The sequence below is a fragment of the Stegodyphus dumicola genome, chromosome 4 (assembly GCF_044657685.1).
Source record: "Stegodyphus dumicola isolate Sdum_Otavi_A_Nest chromosome 4, ASM4465768v1".
NCBI lineage: Eukaryota > Metazoa > Arthropoda > Arachnida > Araneae > Eresidae > Stegodyphus > Stegodyphus dumicola.
In genome coordinates this window covers 74241205-74258927 of record NC_140771.1, presented here as the reverse complement: position 1 = coordinate 74258927, position 17723 = coordinate 74241205, and the positions used below count along the sequence as shown (strand labels likewise).

The 17723-nt window shown below is 38.4% G+C and overlaps 1 protein-coding gene across 1 annotated transcript; it reads left to right on the top strand.

Moving 5' to 3' along the window:
* The first annotated feature begins 1446 nt into the window (after positions 1 to 1446).
* LOC146997577 (deoxyadenosine kinase-like) lies at positions 1447 to 2022 on the top strand. The gene has a single exon (XM_085814349.1). It carries the CDS (start codon positions 1447 to 1449, stop codon positions 2020 to 2022), a length of 576 nt encoding a protein of 191 aa, XP_085670475.1.
* Positions 2023 to 17723: the final 15701 nt, after the last annotated feature.

Below are 17723 nucleotides of genomic sequence, written 5' to 3'. Positions count from 1 at the left end.
CAAATTATTGTGAATAATATGTTAAAGGTTGAATGAATGTAGTTAGGCTCTCTGACGCTACACTTCAGAGTTAGCCACTTTCAGATAGTACCTCAGGGTTTAGAGAGGAATATAAGGTGTGTTATGAGGTCTTGTTATGTTGAATTTTAACACGTTAGTGTTTTGATTGCTGGCTGTAGTGTTGAACACTTGTACATAAACACGTTCGTGTTTGGTGTTTTCCTTTACAACACATGTCAGAGAGCACGGGGAGATAGTTAAATAACGTCATGAATGAAATAAGAATGTTAAGAGAAATATAAGTATTCATGTTACTTGCCATTTAATTGTGTAACATTTCATTAAACTAGTTTTCCTTCCAGATCTCTGGAAGGAACCAGATTTCAACTAAGAACTCCTCTTTAGATGCAGTACAGATGAAAAGTAATTGTCCATGGAGTTGATAATGTAAAAACAACTTTTTTTTTTTTTAAATTTCTAGTTTCTAGTGAGAAATGTTTGTAAAAGATTGGCCTCGCGTTAGATTCTAGAGCTAAAAGTTTTCAACAAGGTAGTTTTAGACCTCAGTTTCAAACTAATTAACTCTGGCGGGAAGTATGTAAGGATCTTAAGTTTTACTAACGTTTATTTTATTTTAAATCTTTACTATCACTTCTTATTTTCTACTTCCGGCCAGAATTTAAAGCTTTAACTTATTTATGCAAATTTGTCTTGCGAACGCCAAGTACTTAAGTTGTGGCTTTTTGCCAAGCAAGAGAGAGGAAGGAGTTATTAGAAGCAGGCCGCTTGCCATAGTAGTTTTACTCGGTTGCTGGTTGCCTTCAAGGCCAGAGGTTTAATCCTCTTGATAATTTTAAACATATCGTAGTGTTAGCTGTTCTCTGTACTACATACGGCTTTTTGCTAATATACGGACAATCTTGGAGTAGGCACTTGTTTGATTAATCCAAAGTTAAGTTCAATTAGAGTTTAGTTAATATTTTTATATTCTTACGTTCAGACCACAAGTGGTTGGTCTCTGTATTCCGAAGTCCGGAAATCATTGTAAAGAGATAAAAATAAAGGGTTTCGTATAGCCTTCCTGTGTGTATTGTCTACTTCCCAAATTTATTGAACATAGCTTTAGTAAGCTCCCTGTTCCGAGTCAGGACATTTAATGTTCCCAAAGCAAGTAAGGATGAAAACAGAACCTGATAACATCAATTTCAGACGAAAAGGGTTTTTTTTTTATTTTTTTTTTTTATTGGAAAATTTTCTTCCAGCCCTCAGAGTTTTTTCCCAGCCAACTCGATGGACAAGATAGGATTTAATTCTTTCTAGAATGGACTCTCGCTTGCCTATTTAAACCCTCTACTATTGGAATAGGTGAGCCAAACTTTTACATTTAGTAGCAAGAAGAGTACTCTCGCTTTTTAGATTTACCCGTACCCCCCCCCCAAAAAAAATATGAAGCAGATGATTGTGTGTATAGATGGTTTAATTGTAGCTGGTAAATCCAGTATCATGAAACGTTTAAAAAGCAATTATCCCTGTTTTGAAGAACCCATTGAAAAATTTACGCTTTTATGTCATTTCTATGATGAACCTCAAAAATACAAGAAGGCTTTTCAATTTCAAGTTTTATTATCTCAGTTTGATCAGAAAGAAAAGTTTAAAGATATACCTGGTCTTATCATTGTGGAACGTTGTCCCTGGACATCGAGACACGTCTTTAGCGAATTGATATTTGATAAACCGACTATTGACATTTACGATGAGTTATATAAATCCCTGACGTACGATGTGGATTATTATATTTATTTACAAATTGATAGCTTGGAGGCATACAAACGAGTAAAATTGAGAAATAAACCCGAGGAACATAATATTACATTAGAATATCTCAACAAATTAGAAAATCAATATAAAAAATTTTTACTTAAAGAAAAAAATGTTTACCTTGTTGATGCACACAGAAGTATAGATGAAACGGAAAAGGATATTCGGAAAATTTTACACTCACTCTCTAGTTTCATCCTGTAATTAAACGGGTCGCTTACAAGTCACATCGAGAATATTGACGATATTCGAAGAAGAAAAATGTCAACACACAGTGAAAAAAAAAATTAACCCCCTTTTCGTCTGAAATTGATGTCTTCAATTTTTCGAAATTGTGAGACATCATTTTCGGACGAAAAGGGGGTAATTTATTTTTTTAATTGCACCCAATGTAAGACAGAGTCACGGTTTGTTTTTGAAAAAAAATTGAGACATCATTTTCAGACAAAAAGTTTTTTTTTTTTTTTCATATCTAACTTTCTGGGAGAGAAATTTTTTTCCGGCTCTCAGAAATGTTTTCCCACTCGACTTGATGAATAAAACATCAACGTTTTTTAAGAATGGGCTTACTGTTAACTATTTCAGCATTCGACGTTTCGCGTCCAACAATAACTGCCGGGTGTTCAAGAATGAAGTTGCACCTACTAGATTTTCACCAGAGAAGCTTGACTGGATGGAGATTGGATGACTTTTCCCAAGATTCCCGACTTTGGACTGTCAAGAGGTGAAGGATCTTTTTTTAGAAAATTTATGGATGGATTCAGTTCTTTTTGAATGGACCTAGAAAAATAGGACAAAGTTCTTTTCCAAGATTAGATGAGAGAGGGACCCAAAAAATGGGTCTCGGAAAAAATCGAATGCATTTGCACTCATTCCTTCCAAGACCCATTTTTTTGGTCTCCTGATTCGTCTCTCTCTCTTCTTAGTCCATTTCCATAAATATACGGAAAGCGGAGAATTTTTCCCTACCTATTTCTAAAAATCTTTTTTTCCTGAGTTTATGTATATCAATTCAAATACTTTTGAGAACGGTCATCCCAATTCTCTGTCGTCTTTTCGGTTTCATCGTCCCAACACTTTGACATAGTCTCAGTTGATTTTTGAGCATGATTCGTCAGTTCATCGTCCCAACACTCTGATAAAATCTCAGCGGATTTTGGAGCATGGGTCGTCAGTTCATCGTCCCAACACTCTGACATAGTCTCAGTGGATTTTGTCTTTGGATCCTCTGAAGATATTTTGGGTCTCAGGAGATTCTTTGGGAGGTTCGTCCCAACAGGCTGCTGGATCGTAATGGGGAATATTTTCAGGTACGTCTCCCCAACCCTCCGTCTTCCTCGAGTTATTGGAGGAAGTTGACGACAAAGAAGAAGTAGAAGAGCCCATCAAGTGGAAAGGCGTATGCTCATCCGGATGTTCCATCACATGGAAACAGGAAAGATTATTCCATTTCTGGAGGAGCTCATCATACGCTTTCGGGGACGGATCCTTCTCTAACTGATCGTAGGCCTCATCAAAAGCTTGCAAAGGATTGTCTGCTTCCTCCTGGATCATCTCCTCCTTCTCCGATCCGTCTTTCTTCACAATGGAAATATTTCCTCCTTTGATGATGTCGGGCACATTTTCCCCGATACTTCCAAATGATTCCATCTGGCACATAAATTTCCTTCACGGTTTCTGATAGTCCAAGGCTTTAGGAAAGAATTTAGCTTTCTGGCATCCCACCACATAAATCGTGGAGAAGCTGTGAGTGAGCGATTGGAGAATGCGTCCTAAATGGTTGTAGTATGGCCCTCGTTCCAACGAAGCCCGTGCCGGTTTCTTGTCAGCCAGGCATTCGTCTTTTGGTTTTTGTCACTCAGTTGGTGGAAGGGTTGAGGAGGAGCAAACGTCAACGATCCCACGGTCAAAAAATGTTTTGTCGCAGAGCCCAATTCTTTTAAAACATAGGTAAATTCACCCTTCTTGTGGTTGTAGGGCTGCAAACCCTCTAGATCGAGCACGATAAAGTTTTCCGAACACGCCATGGCGATGAATACGATGATGTCTCCCACAAACAGGAAAAAAGAATCGAAAAGGTATATATATAACAGGGAAGATCTAGAAAGTAAAAAAATAGAACGTTTTAGAGTCATCGTCCTGAAAGAGACATTTTTCTTTCAAAGGCCTAAGAAGAGAGTTATTTAAATGAAGTTATTATGATTATGATTATTATTATTAAAAAAAGAATCAAATCGATTTTATAACCATATTCATATAACCAGCTCACTTCACGTCTTCTTCTGTTCTCTGAAGAAATGTCGCGGAGGACACACACTTTTATACTCGCGCGACATCTGTCGGGATCGCGACCCCATCCAAATGTCAGGGTCATTCCAACCTCTTTCTTAAAAGGATTGGGATGAAAGAAACACTTTGATAAAAAATATATTTATGAAAGGATATCTGAGGGTCGTGAGAACGTTTTCTCCCCCCGCCTATTCCAAAAAAATAAAAAGTCTTTCTTGGATCGCGTCAAGATCACAAAACAACTCGCAGGACTTGTTTATCTCGATCTCGTCAGAGTTACCGTTTCACATAAGAGGATGGATGGACCCTGAAAGAGTTATCCTGTAAAAGTCACCTTGGGGCGAAAAATAAAGACTCATCTGGTTGGAGGTTTTTTTTTTTTTCAAAAAAGAGAACGGGTCGGCTTGGAACCCTTCCAAAACGAGAGAAATATTATATAGAGAGAAAAGGACTCGTTTTCCCCTTCCCCCCTTTTTTATATTCTTCTTATTCGAGATTCTTTCGAGCAGATATATGCATGCTCAATGCAATGGCTTTTTAAGCCCATCTTGGACTTTCATCTGTATTATTAAAGTTTCATCATCGAGTCCTCCTAAAAAAAAGAAATCATGATGAGATGAGGTGGCATCATGCGGTCTATATAAAAGGGATGGTATTTTTTAGGCAATCTTTATACGGGACCTCCTCCTCTTTTTTTTCCCGTCTGTCAGGGAGGAGGCGAAAAAAAACCGCGTTGAGTGAAGGAAATAGTACATTAGAAAGGAAGAAACAAACGGGTCTTATCCAATGTACTTTTTCCTTTACTCAACCCAGTTTTTTTCGATAACCTTTTGAATCCTATCTTGGCTAGGGGAAGGCGGTCATGGGAAGCTAATGGATACATATCTTTCATGCAGAGCGATAGAGAGGGCTTGATGAAACGGGGAGAAGGATCTATAGTGAAAAATGAGTTAACTGAAAATCCACTCTTAAGAGAATCGGGGGGATCGTTGGACTAGAGTCTGTTTCCATACACCACGAAACCGTAGTAGTTTGTATTTTTAGCACAGACCGAACGGAAGTGAAACTTGGAATACTTAAAGAGATCAGGGAGGGTTCATTTTTTTAAGGAAAATGGTGACGTCTTGTTGATCGAGTCGGCAGGGAAAAATTTCTGAGAGCCGAGAAAAAAATTTCTCTGGCTCAAAGAAAAAAAAAACTTTTAGTTAATTTTTATCGTGTCTTTAGACAGGATAAAAATTAACGGCCTTCCTTTTGTCTGGGAATGGGGTCTCACCGTTTCTAAAAATAGACCAGATCCCATTCTTGGAATTCTATTCTTTAGAAAAGGATGAGTGATGGTCTATTTTTAGAAAGTGTGAGACAACATTCCCAGACAAAAGGGAGGGGGTAGAGTTAATTTTTTTTTAGGTTAGAGAATTTTTCTGAGAGAGGGAAACTCATTGGAACTGTTCAACGGCGAGTCCACTTCTTTGGGGTAGGGCATGAAAGTACAGCGGTTTGTTGAAATCGATGATAGTTTCCTCTTTAGTCGGCGGAACTGTAAATCTATCCCGTTTTAACTCTTCTAATCTCTTTGAAAGTCTTTTCACTTGCTCTGCTAAGGTTTCCTCGGTACTCATGGTCTCTCTTAGTTTAGGAAAGTCTTGACGTATTGGCTAGAGAACAGAGGGTCTCTCTCTCTCTCTATATATATATCATGTGGAAGAGTGATTCATAAATCGTTGTGAAATCTTTCTACGTCTTGTGTAACTTGGAAGATTTTTTCTTCTCGTCGATTTGGCTGGAGTTATGGAAAAGAAATGGGATGGGAAAGAAATCAACACATTACAAAAAAGGAACTTTTTTTAAAATTTTTTCTCTAGGGATTCACATACCATTCCATTCATGAACATTCAAGGGATCTCTCCAAGACCAAATTTTAGAAGAGGACCACAAAGAGTACACTTGAGGATTCTCTTTTAGGTCTAGGTGAGATAAGGATTGAGAGCAATATTCTTGGGTCTCTAAAGCGTCCCAACTTAAACATTTATTATTATTATTATAATTATTATTAGAAAGTTCCTCCTCCTCCTCCTCCTAATCGTCACACGGGTTCTCCTGGGGAGATTCTTCCTCTTCCGCCTCCTCTTCGTCTACGACGGCTTTGCTCTCGGAGGGGTAACAATGTAGTTTCCGGAGAACGTAACTGCCCTCCATCAAATGGTATCGAAAATTTCTCACCTTGTTCTCGGCACAATGAATCATCTTTTAAAAAAATTTATGTCGCGTGCATTTCGACTTGTATCGCCACTCGGTTTTCACCGGGATGTAAAACTCGTAAACGGATCGCTGGCAGAGCTTGCTGAAAAATTCGGCTTTATCGTATTCTTTGACGTAGATCGCCTCCACATTTTCTGTCAGCATTTTCAGGATCGTAGGGAGATGCGCATAGGAAAGACGACCCTCGGTCCATTGCAGGCCGTGTCGGTTATTTGTAGTCTGGTTGACCACAGCTTGATTGCGGGACGATAAGTCATCGTAATGGACAGGAAGGAGAAAAATCATGGATCCGCATAAGGTTAAATCGCAAGTGATGTAGCCCAGTTCTATTGGCTTAACATTCTGGTCATAGAAACAGTCTAGAATCTCATTTTTTGAGGCTAATGCACGGGTTCTCCAATCAAAAGGGTTACTATAAAGAGATTGGTTTGAATGCATTTATCTGAAAATGTTGTAGGATTCTGTTGTTGAGAGGGGTTGGGTATATTATTATTATGATGATTGTGACAGAGTCGTTTTCTACATGGAAGTCTAGTCTCCTCCGAAGATCTTTTCTGAGGATCGTTGATAGATTGTTTTTCAATAGGATCCTCAAGAGATATAGGTGGGTCCTGTCTTGAGACATGGAGCGTTCTCTCCTCCTCCTCCTCGAGGAGTCTTGAGAAAGAGAGAGGAGTTTCGGTTCCCTTATCCCTGAGGGGTCTTGACAAATCGAGAGGTCCCTCATTTTCGAGGGATCCCTCTTTCTCGAGGGGTCTTGATAAATGGAGAGGTTTTTCATCTTCGAGGAGGTTTGACAAAGAAAGAGGTCCCTCCTTCTCAAGGGGTCTTGAGAAAGGGAGAGGTTTTTCATCTTCGAGGAGGTTTGACAGTGGGAGAGATCTCTCCTTCTCGAGGGGTCTTGAGAAAGGGAGAGGTTTTTCATCCTCGACCGGTTTTGACAAACGGAGAGGAATCTGAACAGGCTTCTCCTCATTCTCCTCATTTATCATCGAGGAGGATGAGGATAGGCTTTTGGAAAGGTTTCTTCTTTCTCTTGTGAACAGGATCCTCCTGATTCTCGGGGAGAGGGATGGGGTATTTGTTCCACCATTCTATTTTTTCTTGCTCGAGAATTTTTTCAAAAGTCGTGGCCTGCTTAAGATGAGACGAAGGAGGAGAGTCCTCGAAAAGAATATAATAGGCATTCTTCCCAGTCCTCTAGATCGAGAGAGGTTCGTGCAGACATTTGTGCAACCATTCACTAAAATGAACGAGAATTCACTTTGTCTTCTCAAGACGATCCATAATCCTATTCATTTGCGAGACGGTTAGAAAGTTGGACGTATAAAAATATTTGGCTCGTTTCATTAACAAAATTTGTGCATCCAAAGGTGGAATGTCACGAGCCATCAACAGGTTTTCGTCGGACAAAAATTCGTCCCGCATCATTTGACAGCTCCCCATGGTATGATAACCCGCACATTTTGAAAAATCGGAGGCTTTCAAGTAAACGACTCCTTGGATGATATAAAAGGAAAGTTCAACATATTTATATTTGAAAGGAATACACGTGGTGAGCTGGGGACATGGTTGGTTAGTTTTTTAAAATAAACTACTATTTTCACTTCCTCATTCCCACCCACTCATCTTAAAAAAAAACAGGTCATGGAGATAAGATTTCTTGGAAAGGAGAGAGAGAAACAAAAAACAAACAAATAAAACGGACGTCATAGAGCCTCTATGTGTCTGTGTGTGTGTGTATATACGTATATATAAAAGGGCGAGAGTACTGGGCGAGATCATTTCTTTCCATTGGGAGCTATGTCGCTGTTAGATGTTTTTCCGACTCAAGGGATTTCGAACGGGGAGGATTTGAAGACGCTAAAGCAAATCGCCAACCTGAAAATCTTTTCGGCGTGTCATTGTGCGACATTTATTCCGCATTTACCAGCTCATCAAGCGATCGTTTCTTTCAACCAAGATGTCGAATCCTCCAACCTGCTCGTTCAGAATATATACAGAAATTTATTCGAATCGCAACAAACGAAAGAGGAATATCTCTTCTCTTGAAACCGGATGGATCGAGCTTTGAGACGGCCCATTCAAACAGACCGGCGCGCGAGTTTTCGGTGGAAGAATATTTTCTCACGAAACGATACTTTACGTTTGGAGTGAGAACGACGGCTGAGGACGAAGTTCATATTGTTGAGACCACAGCCGCTCCTCTCGCCTATTACGAATCATCGTCCTCCAATCTGAAGGAAAGAAGTTTTAAAGTCACCGACAGGATGAAATATAAGAAATATATCCTAAGACCTATCCAAAACTATGTCGTTCCCCCGAAAACGCAATATCTCATCGTCACGACCCAGAAGAGCCTCTTTCTTGTCGATCGGTGCTCGTGGACGCTTTGGAAACAATTGAAAAAGGAGATTCCTTTCCAATCGCCGATGGTGTTTCAAGAAGAGGAGAACCCCCCGCCACCTTTACCCATCCTTTCCTTAGATGATAAGAGGAGCTGGACGAAACCGTCATGGCCCGAAACAAAATCGACCCGGCAAAGGAATGAAATTGAAGTCATCACGATTGAAGATAAGGTGGAAGAAAAAAATTATTTCTTAAAAAACGGTCGACTTACCGGAACCTACCTGGCGTGCAAGATCCGCTCCAGAACCAGAAGCTTCTTCTTCTTCTTCCCCGACTTGCTCAAACAAGCTGCCTCTTTCGGACTCCTCACAGACAGAACCCCTTCCAGTATCCTCTTCTTCTTCTTCTTCTTCTCCTCCAACCTGTCCCGACATCGTAGAGGTAGAATGTCAGACGGGTCCACAAGTTTCAACGAGTTCCGACATCGTAGAGGTAGAATTTCAGCCGGGTCCACAAGTTCCAACCGGTCCAAAATCATGGATGCAGAATCACAGCCCGGTCCACTAGTTCCAACGAGTCCAGAAATCGTAGCGGTAGAATTTCAGCCGGGTCCACAAGTTCCAACGGGTCCAGAAATCATGGAGGCAGAATCGCAGCCGGGTCCAGACATCCTAGATCCCTCCACTCATCCCAAAGAGACTCCAAGTGTTTCAAGACAGCCTTGCGAGGATCCAGCCCTTCCCGTATGGAATGATTATATGGACTTACAAAGTTTGATGGAACAGGAAGAAGAAAATAATCATACGTATGGGTGTGTCAAAGACTGTTTAGATCAGTTAACCTCGAATGAAATTGAACTGTTATGGAATTGCATTTCTGAAATCACATCGGAAATGGGATAAAAACCAAAACAAAAAACAATTTTTTTACAAATTGGAGGAGGGTCATGTAATCAATAAAAAATATTATATAGAGTCTAATCTTGGTGGTCCACTTCAGTTTTCCAGCATGAGGTGCTCCACGTTTCCCAAAATATGGATCCCATTCCAAGAGAGACTGTGTAGAGCCTTCACTTCAGTTCTTTTTCTACCAAGAGGAGAGGGTCCCCAAAGGGCTACCCATGTCCAAAGAGAGAGAGTGTAGAGCGTTCATTTCAGTTTTTTTTCAAAGTTTATTGGAGGGAAGTCTCAAAATGGCACCTCATTTTCAAAGAGAGATGGTGTAGAGCGTTCATTTCTGTTTTTTCGAAAGTTAGGGAGTTTTCAAATGGCTACCCATTTCAGAGAGAGAGGAGGTGTAGGGCGTTCATTTCAGTTTTCCAAGGTTAGGATGGGGGTGGAGAATCCTCCAAAATGGCTACTCATCTCAAAGAGAGAGAGAAGGCGTAGAGCGTTCATTTCAGTTTCCCAACATTAGTAGGTCCCTAAATACCTTCTGAATTCAAAGAGAGATCGTGTAGAGCGTTCATTTCCAGTTCTCCAAGATCAGAAGAAGAGGGTCCGCTTTTCCCAAAATGGCTTTCCGCATTCAGAGACAGCGGGGTGCAGACTTCAGTTTCTCCTTCCCAAGAGTAGAGGGTCCCAAAATGGCTTCCCATTTCAAATAGAGAGGGAGGGGCGTTCATTTCCGTTCTCCAAGATAGGGTCGTCTGCTTTTTCCCAAAATGGCTTCCCAATTCAAAGAGAGAGAGAAAGTGTGTGTAGAGCGGTCATGTTCATTCTCCAAGATGGGGTCGTCTGCTTTTTCTCAAAATGGCACCCCCCCCATTCAAAGAGAGATCGTGACCATTTTTTTCCAGTTTTTTCCAAGATGGGGGAGAAGAAAACCTAGGATGGAATAACACGACACAGAGAGAGAGAGAGAGAGAAACGCCATCTTGTCATTTTCTGATAGGGTACCGGTGTTCGAATACTTTTGTGACCGACTGTACTATTGAACAATTACAGAAATCGGCATGGTGGGAGGGCCCATCGTGGCTTTACTTACCAGAAGACGAGTGGCCCCATGTAGAAGAAAAGTCTGATTAGGAACGTATAAACAAAGAAAAAAGGAAAACGATTCTGACTCTTCTAGATCATGGAGACAATTTGGACCGGTACTACAAATACTTCTCTTCATATAGAAAAACCGTGAGAATGATCGCTTGGATTTTCAGGTTTTATCACAATTTAAAGAACAAAGATAAAAACCTCACTCCTGATGTCTCAGTTGATGAATTGGAGAATGCTGAAAAGGCACTTTGTAGATTGGTACAGAAAGAATCATTTACAGGCATAAACGATCCCGCTATTCGTGCGCTGAGACCAATCGTAGACCAGAACGGAATTTTAAGAGCCAAAACGAACGTCCTACAGCGTCAAGATAAAGAAAATTTCCGATATCCTATCATTTTACCTTCAAAACACCTTCTTGTTGAGAGACTAATCTACGAGAAACATCTGGAACTCCAGCATGCTGGTGTCAGCATTTTAATGACAAATCTTAGAGAAAACATTTGGATATTAAAATCCAGAAAAAGTATTCGAAATATTATCAGAAAATGTGTAAGATGTAAAAGATTTGTTTCACAAAGAGTGGAAGTCGAGCCAGGATTTCCACCCGAAGACCGAGTTAGAGAGGGGGTGACTTTTGAAGTCGTCGGTGTAGACCTAGCGGGTCCTCTCTATCTCCGTGAGGGGTCTAAAGCGTGGATAGTCTTGTATACATGTGCCATTTATAAAGCCATTCACCTCGAACTAGTTACTTCTCTATCTACAGAAACTTTCATCTAATCTTTACGTAGATTCATTGCCAGAAGAGGTAGACCTTATGTGATATATTCCGACAACGGAACTAATTTTGTAGGGACTAACAGTGTTCTTAAGAAAGTTAATTGGAACGCCATATGTTCAGCTGCTTCTATCCAAAGGATACGATGGAAGTTCAACCCTCCGACCGCCGCCTTGTGGGGAGATTGGTGGGAGAGGCTTGTGCGAATGGTGAAAGAAAATTTAAGAAGAGTCTTAGGTCGAACGTCCTTAAATTATGAAGAATTATACACTATATTATGTGACTGTGAACAAGTGATTAATTCGCGACCTATCACATATGTATCAGAGGATAATCAAGATCCATCACCACTGACCCCTATGATGTTTCTGCAAGAATTGCCGTCATCTGGAGTTCCTGATATGGACTACGTAGATTCCAAAGAACTAAACCGTCGAGCCAAATACCGACAGAGAATAAGACATGATCTACGAAACAGATTTCGTAATGAATATCTTGGTCAGTTGAGACAACAGGCAATAAAGAAGGGAAAATTTCAACAGTTGCAAGTAGGCGATGTCGTTCTATTGGAAGACAGCCAGAGACGACGCATACATTGGCCTTTAGCCAAGATAGTCGAGCTTTTCTCCAGTAAAGACGGAATAGTTAGACTAGCGAGGGTCAAGACAAGAAATGGAATTCTGCTTCGTCCAGTGCCCCGGCTTTTTCCGTTGGAGATCTCTACTTCCGAATCCGTTGGCCCTTCATTCCCCGACAGAGCACCTCGAGATAGAAACGACAATGCAACTGGTCAGGCTGATCAGGCTGCTAGTATTCCACAACCTGCTTCAAGTCCTCGAGTGATGACCAGAGCTGGATGAGTTGTTCGGCCTCCTCATCGAATGGACCTGTGTGTATTGAGTTCCTCCGCATCGTCGGATCTCAATGGTGGGAGGTGATGTTACATCTAAACTCCAGACTATCAGCGCCACCACATCTAAACTCCGAACTATCAGCACCATTACATCTAAACTCGAGAATAATCCTGCGTAAGAACGTAGTTAGAACTCTGAACCCGAACTTGAATGACTGTTAGATGGAGAGCGCGTAATTTTTCTGTAACCTAATAATTGTATATAAAATGTATCTAAATGTAATATCTTTATTTATACAGAAGTGTCAGTCTTTATGAAAAAGCTTGTAATTATTTAGATATTTCATCGAATAAGAATTTGGAATGGAACAAGCTCGGCTCCCGGGTGAAAGAAAAGGTAAGAGATTTCTTTTTACCTTTTAGAATTCTATTGAGTCAGAGATGCTAGGAATGCTTCAGTTGTTAGATCACTGACCACTTCTAAGTGATTGGCCTTTGTGGTGAAGCATATGTAAAGGCAAACGTAACATTTATATCTCGTTCCTCCTCTTCCTTTCCTAGCTTTAATTAAAAAGGGGCCTGCAAAATCTAGTCCTGTATTCGAGAATGTTCTATCCGGCAATACGCGAGAAGCAGGTAGGTCGCCCATTATCTGACTGGATGTCCTTGTTCGATTTTTAAAACATTTTATACATTTCCAAATTATTTTTCTTACAATTTCTCGGCCATTAACGATCCAATATTTCTGTCGCAGAGCAGATAATGTTAATGTGGCTCCTCCGTGAAGGTTCACTTCGTGAAAGTGTTTGACTATCAATTCAGTAACTTGGTGACTCTTGGGAAGAATGATTGGGTACTTTGTATTTTCTGAAAGATTCGAGTTACAGAGTCTACCACCGACTCTAAGGATTTCTTCTCTATCAAGAAAAGGATTTAATTTCAGGATTTTACTGCTGAGATTCAATTTCTTCCTTGCTTTCAAAAGTCTAATTTCTTCTCTAAATTCGGAATTTTGCATGATTTTAAAAATCAAATTGCTTGCCTTTTCCAATTCTTGAACTGTTAAAAAAACCTTGAGTTTTACAGATGTAGGTTTAATATTGTGGCAGAATCTTAAACACCATGCAGTTACGCGTTTCAATTTTTTCCAGGATGAAAATCTGGATGTCAATTCAAATTCAGCCTCTTGGCTAATAACAGAACATACAGTAGTTTGACGCTGTTCTACCTGTACCTCTTCCACCATAGGCTCGATCAAAGGATCAAAAGATGATGAAGGTACATTTTTCTCTTTTAACCACACTGATCCATTGAACCAAAGTTTATTTTCCACTAGATCAGAAGCTCTTAATCCACGTGAAACTATGTCAGCCGGATTGTCATTTCCCTTACAGTATTTCCATTGCGAAGGTGATACAACATCTTGTATTTCACGTACACGATTAGCAACAAAGGGTTTACATTTATCAGCGGTACCCCTGATCCAGTGAAGAACAATTTTAGAGTCACTAAAACAAAATACATTATCTTCTTGGATATTAAATAATTTCCTTAAATATTTAAGTATTCTTGCGGCAATAATGGCTCCCATAAGTTCTAAACGAGGCAAGGTTAATTTTTTAAGTGGGGATACACGGCTCTTTGAAAGAACAAAAGACGTACAGCAAGAATCAGGATCACGAAAATATGCAATAGCTCCATATCCCTTGAGGCTGGCGTCACAAAAGACAAAAAGCTCTATTTTATCGAAATTTACACATTCATCATTTAATATGTATTTTCTAGGAATACACAAGTTGAGAATAACTTCAATTTCAAAGTACCAAGTTTTAAATTTTTCACTCAAATAGCTGGGCAAAATTGTGTCCCAATCAATACCCAATTCCCATAACTCTTGTAATAAGAATTTTATTCTGATAACAAAAGGTGCAATGAAGCCAACTGGGTCATAAATTTTTGCCACAATCTGTAATACCTTTCGCTTTGTAACGTGTTTCCAGTCAACTGGTTGTAAAAGTTCTTGTACATCTAATTTCAATGTGTCCTCATCCAAATCCCAAATTATTCCCAGCACCTTTAACGTTTTCTTATCCAAATTATCTTCCTTATTAATTAAACCAATATCTTGCCAATGATTTTTTAAAGATACGGAATTTGATTCAAATTTTCTTAAGTTCATACCAACGTCTTGAAGAATTTGAACTGCATCAGTTGATAATGAGAAAACTTCTTCAACGGAGTCTGCTCCATGGATAAGGTCATCAACATATAAGAACTTATTTAACATGTCAACAGCTTTGCTATATTTCTTTTCATAACCCTTAATATGATGTTTGATAGTGGCGGACAAAATAAACGGACTTGTTGTCATTCCAAACGGCACTCGGCGCATTCGGAAAACCTTAAAGCCTAAACTATTGTCACTATTGTCGTAAGAATGATCAAACCATAAGAACCTTAAAAAATTTCTATCTTCACTATCAATTTGAATTTGGTGAAAAGCCTTCTCTATGTCTGCACAAAATGCAACTTTATGTACGCGAAATTTTAAAATTATATCCAACAAGTTAGGATTTAAATTAGGGCCTGATATCAAACATTCATTTAACGATTTAGCTCCTTCAGACTTAGAAGAGGCATCATAAACTATTCTTATTCTTGTTGTTACTTTTCCTTCACGTATAACGGGCCTATGAGGCATATAATAACAGTTAGGTTCATTTTCAACAAACTTACATTGTTCAACAATCCCCCTTTCAACTTGTTCTCTAATTATATTATCATATTCATTATATAGGAAATCATTTCCCTTTAATTTATGCTTAAGTCCTAGAAATCGTTGTTTAACAACGAAAAAATTATCAGCGAGTTGTGATTTATTGTCCTTCCAAAAGAGTTTCGTTTCGTACCTGCCGTTATTAAATTTTAAACTGTCGTTAAAATGCTTAATAGTATCCAAATCAGTTTCCGAAAATGTTTTGTTTTCATTTTCAATTCCTAGCGAATCCAATTTCCAAAATGACTGCAAATCAAATGTGTTTCCTTCAACGGCAGATAAAAACAACGCATTAATTCGAGTATTATTATTTTTTACTTTACCCATCACTGTGTATCCAAATATGGTCGGTACTATAAACAAACCATCATTTATCATTGAGTTACTTCCTGTTTGTATATACCAGAAATGCTCCGCGCCAAGCAGAATATTTATGTTCTCATTAACGGGACTTGTATCCGAAAGTTCCAAACCTTTTTTAGTCATAAATTCTTTAATGTTTTGACATGTTGATGGCGCCTGGAATTTTATTGATGATATTAATTCTATCCCTATAGCTTCTACAACAAGGCAGCGATCATCGTTTTTATTTTTTATATTTAGACTATATACATCAAATTCCTGCGAGTTACCGCGCTGATTTCCAAACGAATAAATTGTTAGAAATTCTTTTCTAATGACTTGCAATTCTAAATCGCGCGCTAACTTGTGGGTGATGAAGTTTCGTTCACTACCTGAATCAATTAATAATCTTACGATTCTCGATTTATTTTTCTTTGAGCAATAACAGAACATGTCTGTAAAAGCACACTATTTTCAGGATTTAGAGTGTTACAGTGGGAAGTAGATACTAAAGTTTTATTTTGCGTATCTGCGGAGTTAACATCTTTCATTTCTTTCGATTTCAAACGGCAGAAAAGTTTATTATGATTTTTGTCGTTACAATTTTCGCATGGTTGTATTTTTGAATGACAAAACGACCGCAAATGTGATCTCAGAAAGCGTCTGTAACAGCGACCTTCATGTTTTAATTTCTTTCGTTTTTGTTCGTCGGAAAATTTCAAACATCCGGCAGATGTATGTTCGTTTGATTTGCAGAATATGCAAAACATTTTTACCGATGTGTTAAAAGCAGAAGCTTGTGATTTGACTTTATAATTTTTTAACCCTTGTTTAGGATTAACCCCTGTGTATTTATTACCTTTTGAGCTATTAATCAAAATACTTGCTTCTCGGCATTCAGTTTCTATTTTAATGAACTCTATTAATTCACTTACTTCTATATTTTGGTTAGATGTTCTTTTTCTATGGAATTCAAGAGCTAAATCTTCAGGTAAGAATTATTGGGTTCAATAACTGTCCGTATGAACCGCTAGTAACATCTAAACTACTTAAATTTCTAACACAGATTTGTAACTGATCATAGAGCTTTCTTAACTCAAAAACATTTGAAGAACTTTTAGCTGGTTCTAACTGTAACAACATCTGCATGAATTTTGATATAATAACATCTTTACGACCAAACCTCTCTTCTAAACTTTTAATGCATAGATCATAATTTTCTTCAGATAAAGCATAACCAGAAACACAATTATATGCTGAACCAGATAATAAACTTTTCAAATATGTCAACTTATCTATTTTAGATAAACTTGGATTAGAATGAATAGCATTATCATACGAATTAAAGAATTCGAGCCATTTACTGGGATCACCAGCAAATTTTTCAATATTTAATTTAGGTAATTTTACTGAAGCACTATTTGTAACAACATTATTACCATTCAGAGTACTACTAATACCATTACTAGTTGTAATTATCCTTCTTTCAACAACTTCATTACTGTTAATTTTCTTTACTTTACTAACAATCTTAGCTTTAAACGTTATAATTTTTTCATCATATTCTTCACATACAAGTAGTTCGTTATCATATTCTTTTTCATCAATTATGAGAGCATCGATCTTTGAGTCAAGAGTTTTAAGTTTCTCATGGTATTCAGTTAACAATTCATATGATGAATTTAGATCTTCTAGATGTTCTTTACTTAATTCTCCCGATAATAATTTCTCAAGTTTATTTAGAAATGTAGTAACTTTACTACGTACAATAGCACGTTTCTTTTTCTCTTTTGCTAAATCATCCATCATGCTTCGTTTTCAAAGATCGATACTAAGAACAAATGAATCAAAAGTCTTACCTTTCAAAAGGTAATTCCCCTTGTCGCGGAGAAAAATGTATGGTGTATCTCTTCATGAGTCATAAATTCATAGATCGTTTCGTTTCAGGAGTCAAGGTTGGGAGAGCATTAGAATTTCAAAGCAAAACTTCAAGAGTTCACAGAACATAGAAATAACATTTATTAACGATAAACTTATATTACTTATATTACTTCCGCCTATAGCGGCCATGAAACATAATCAAGCATCAAATAAATATGACATGCGTCATTCTTCATGTTCAAGCGTCAAGTGAAATATTTTTCATCGGCGCGCATCAAGAGCGCCACCTATCTACCAAAAAGACGGAACAGAGAGATATAACATTAATTTCAGATTACATTGTATCATCTGGAAATATATATTTAATGTGTATGACAGTGGCGT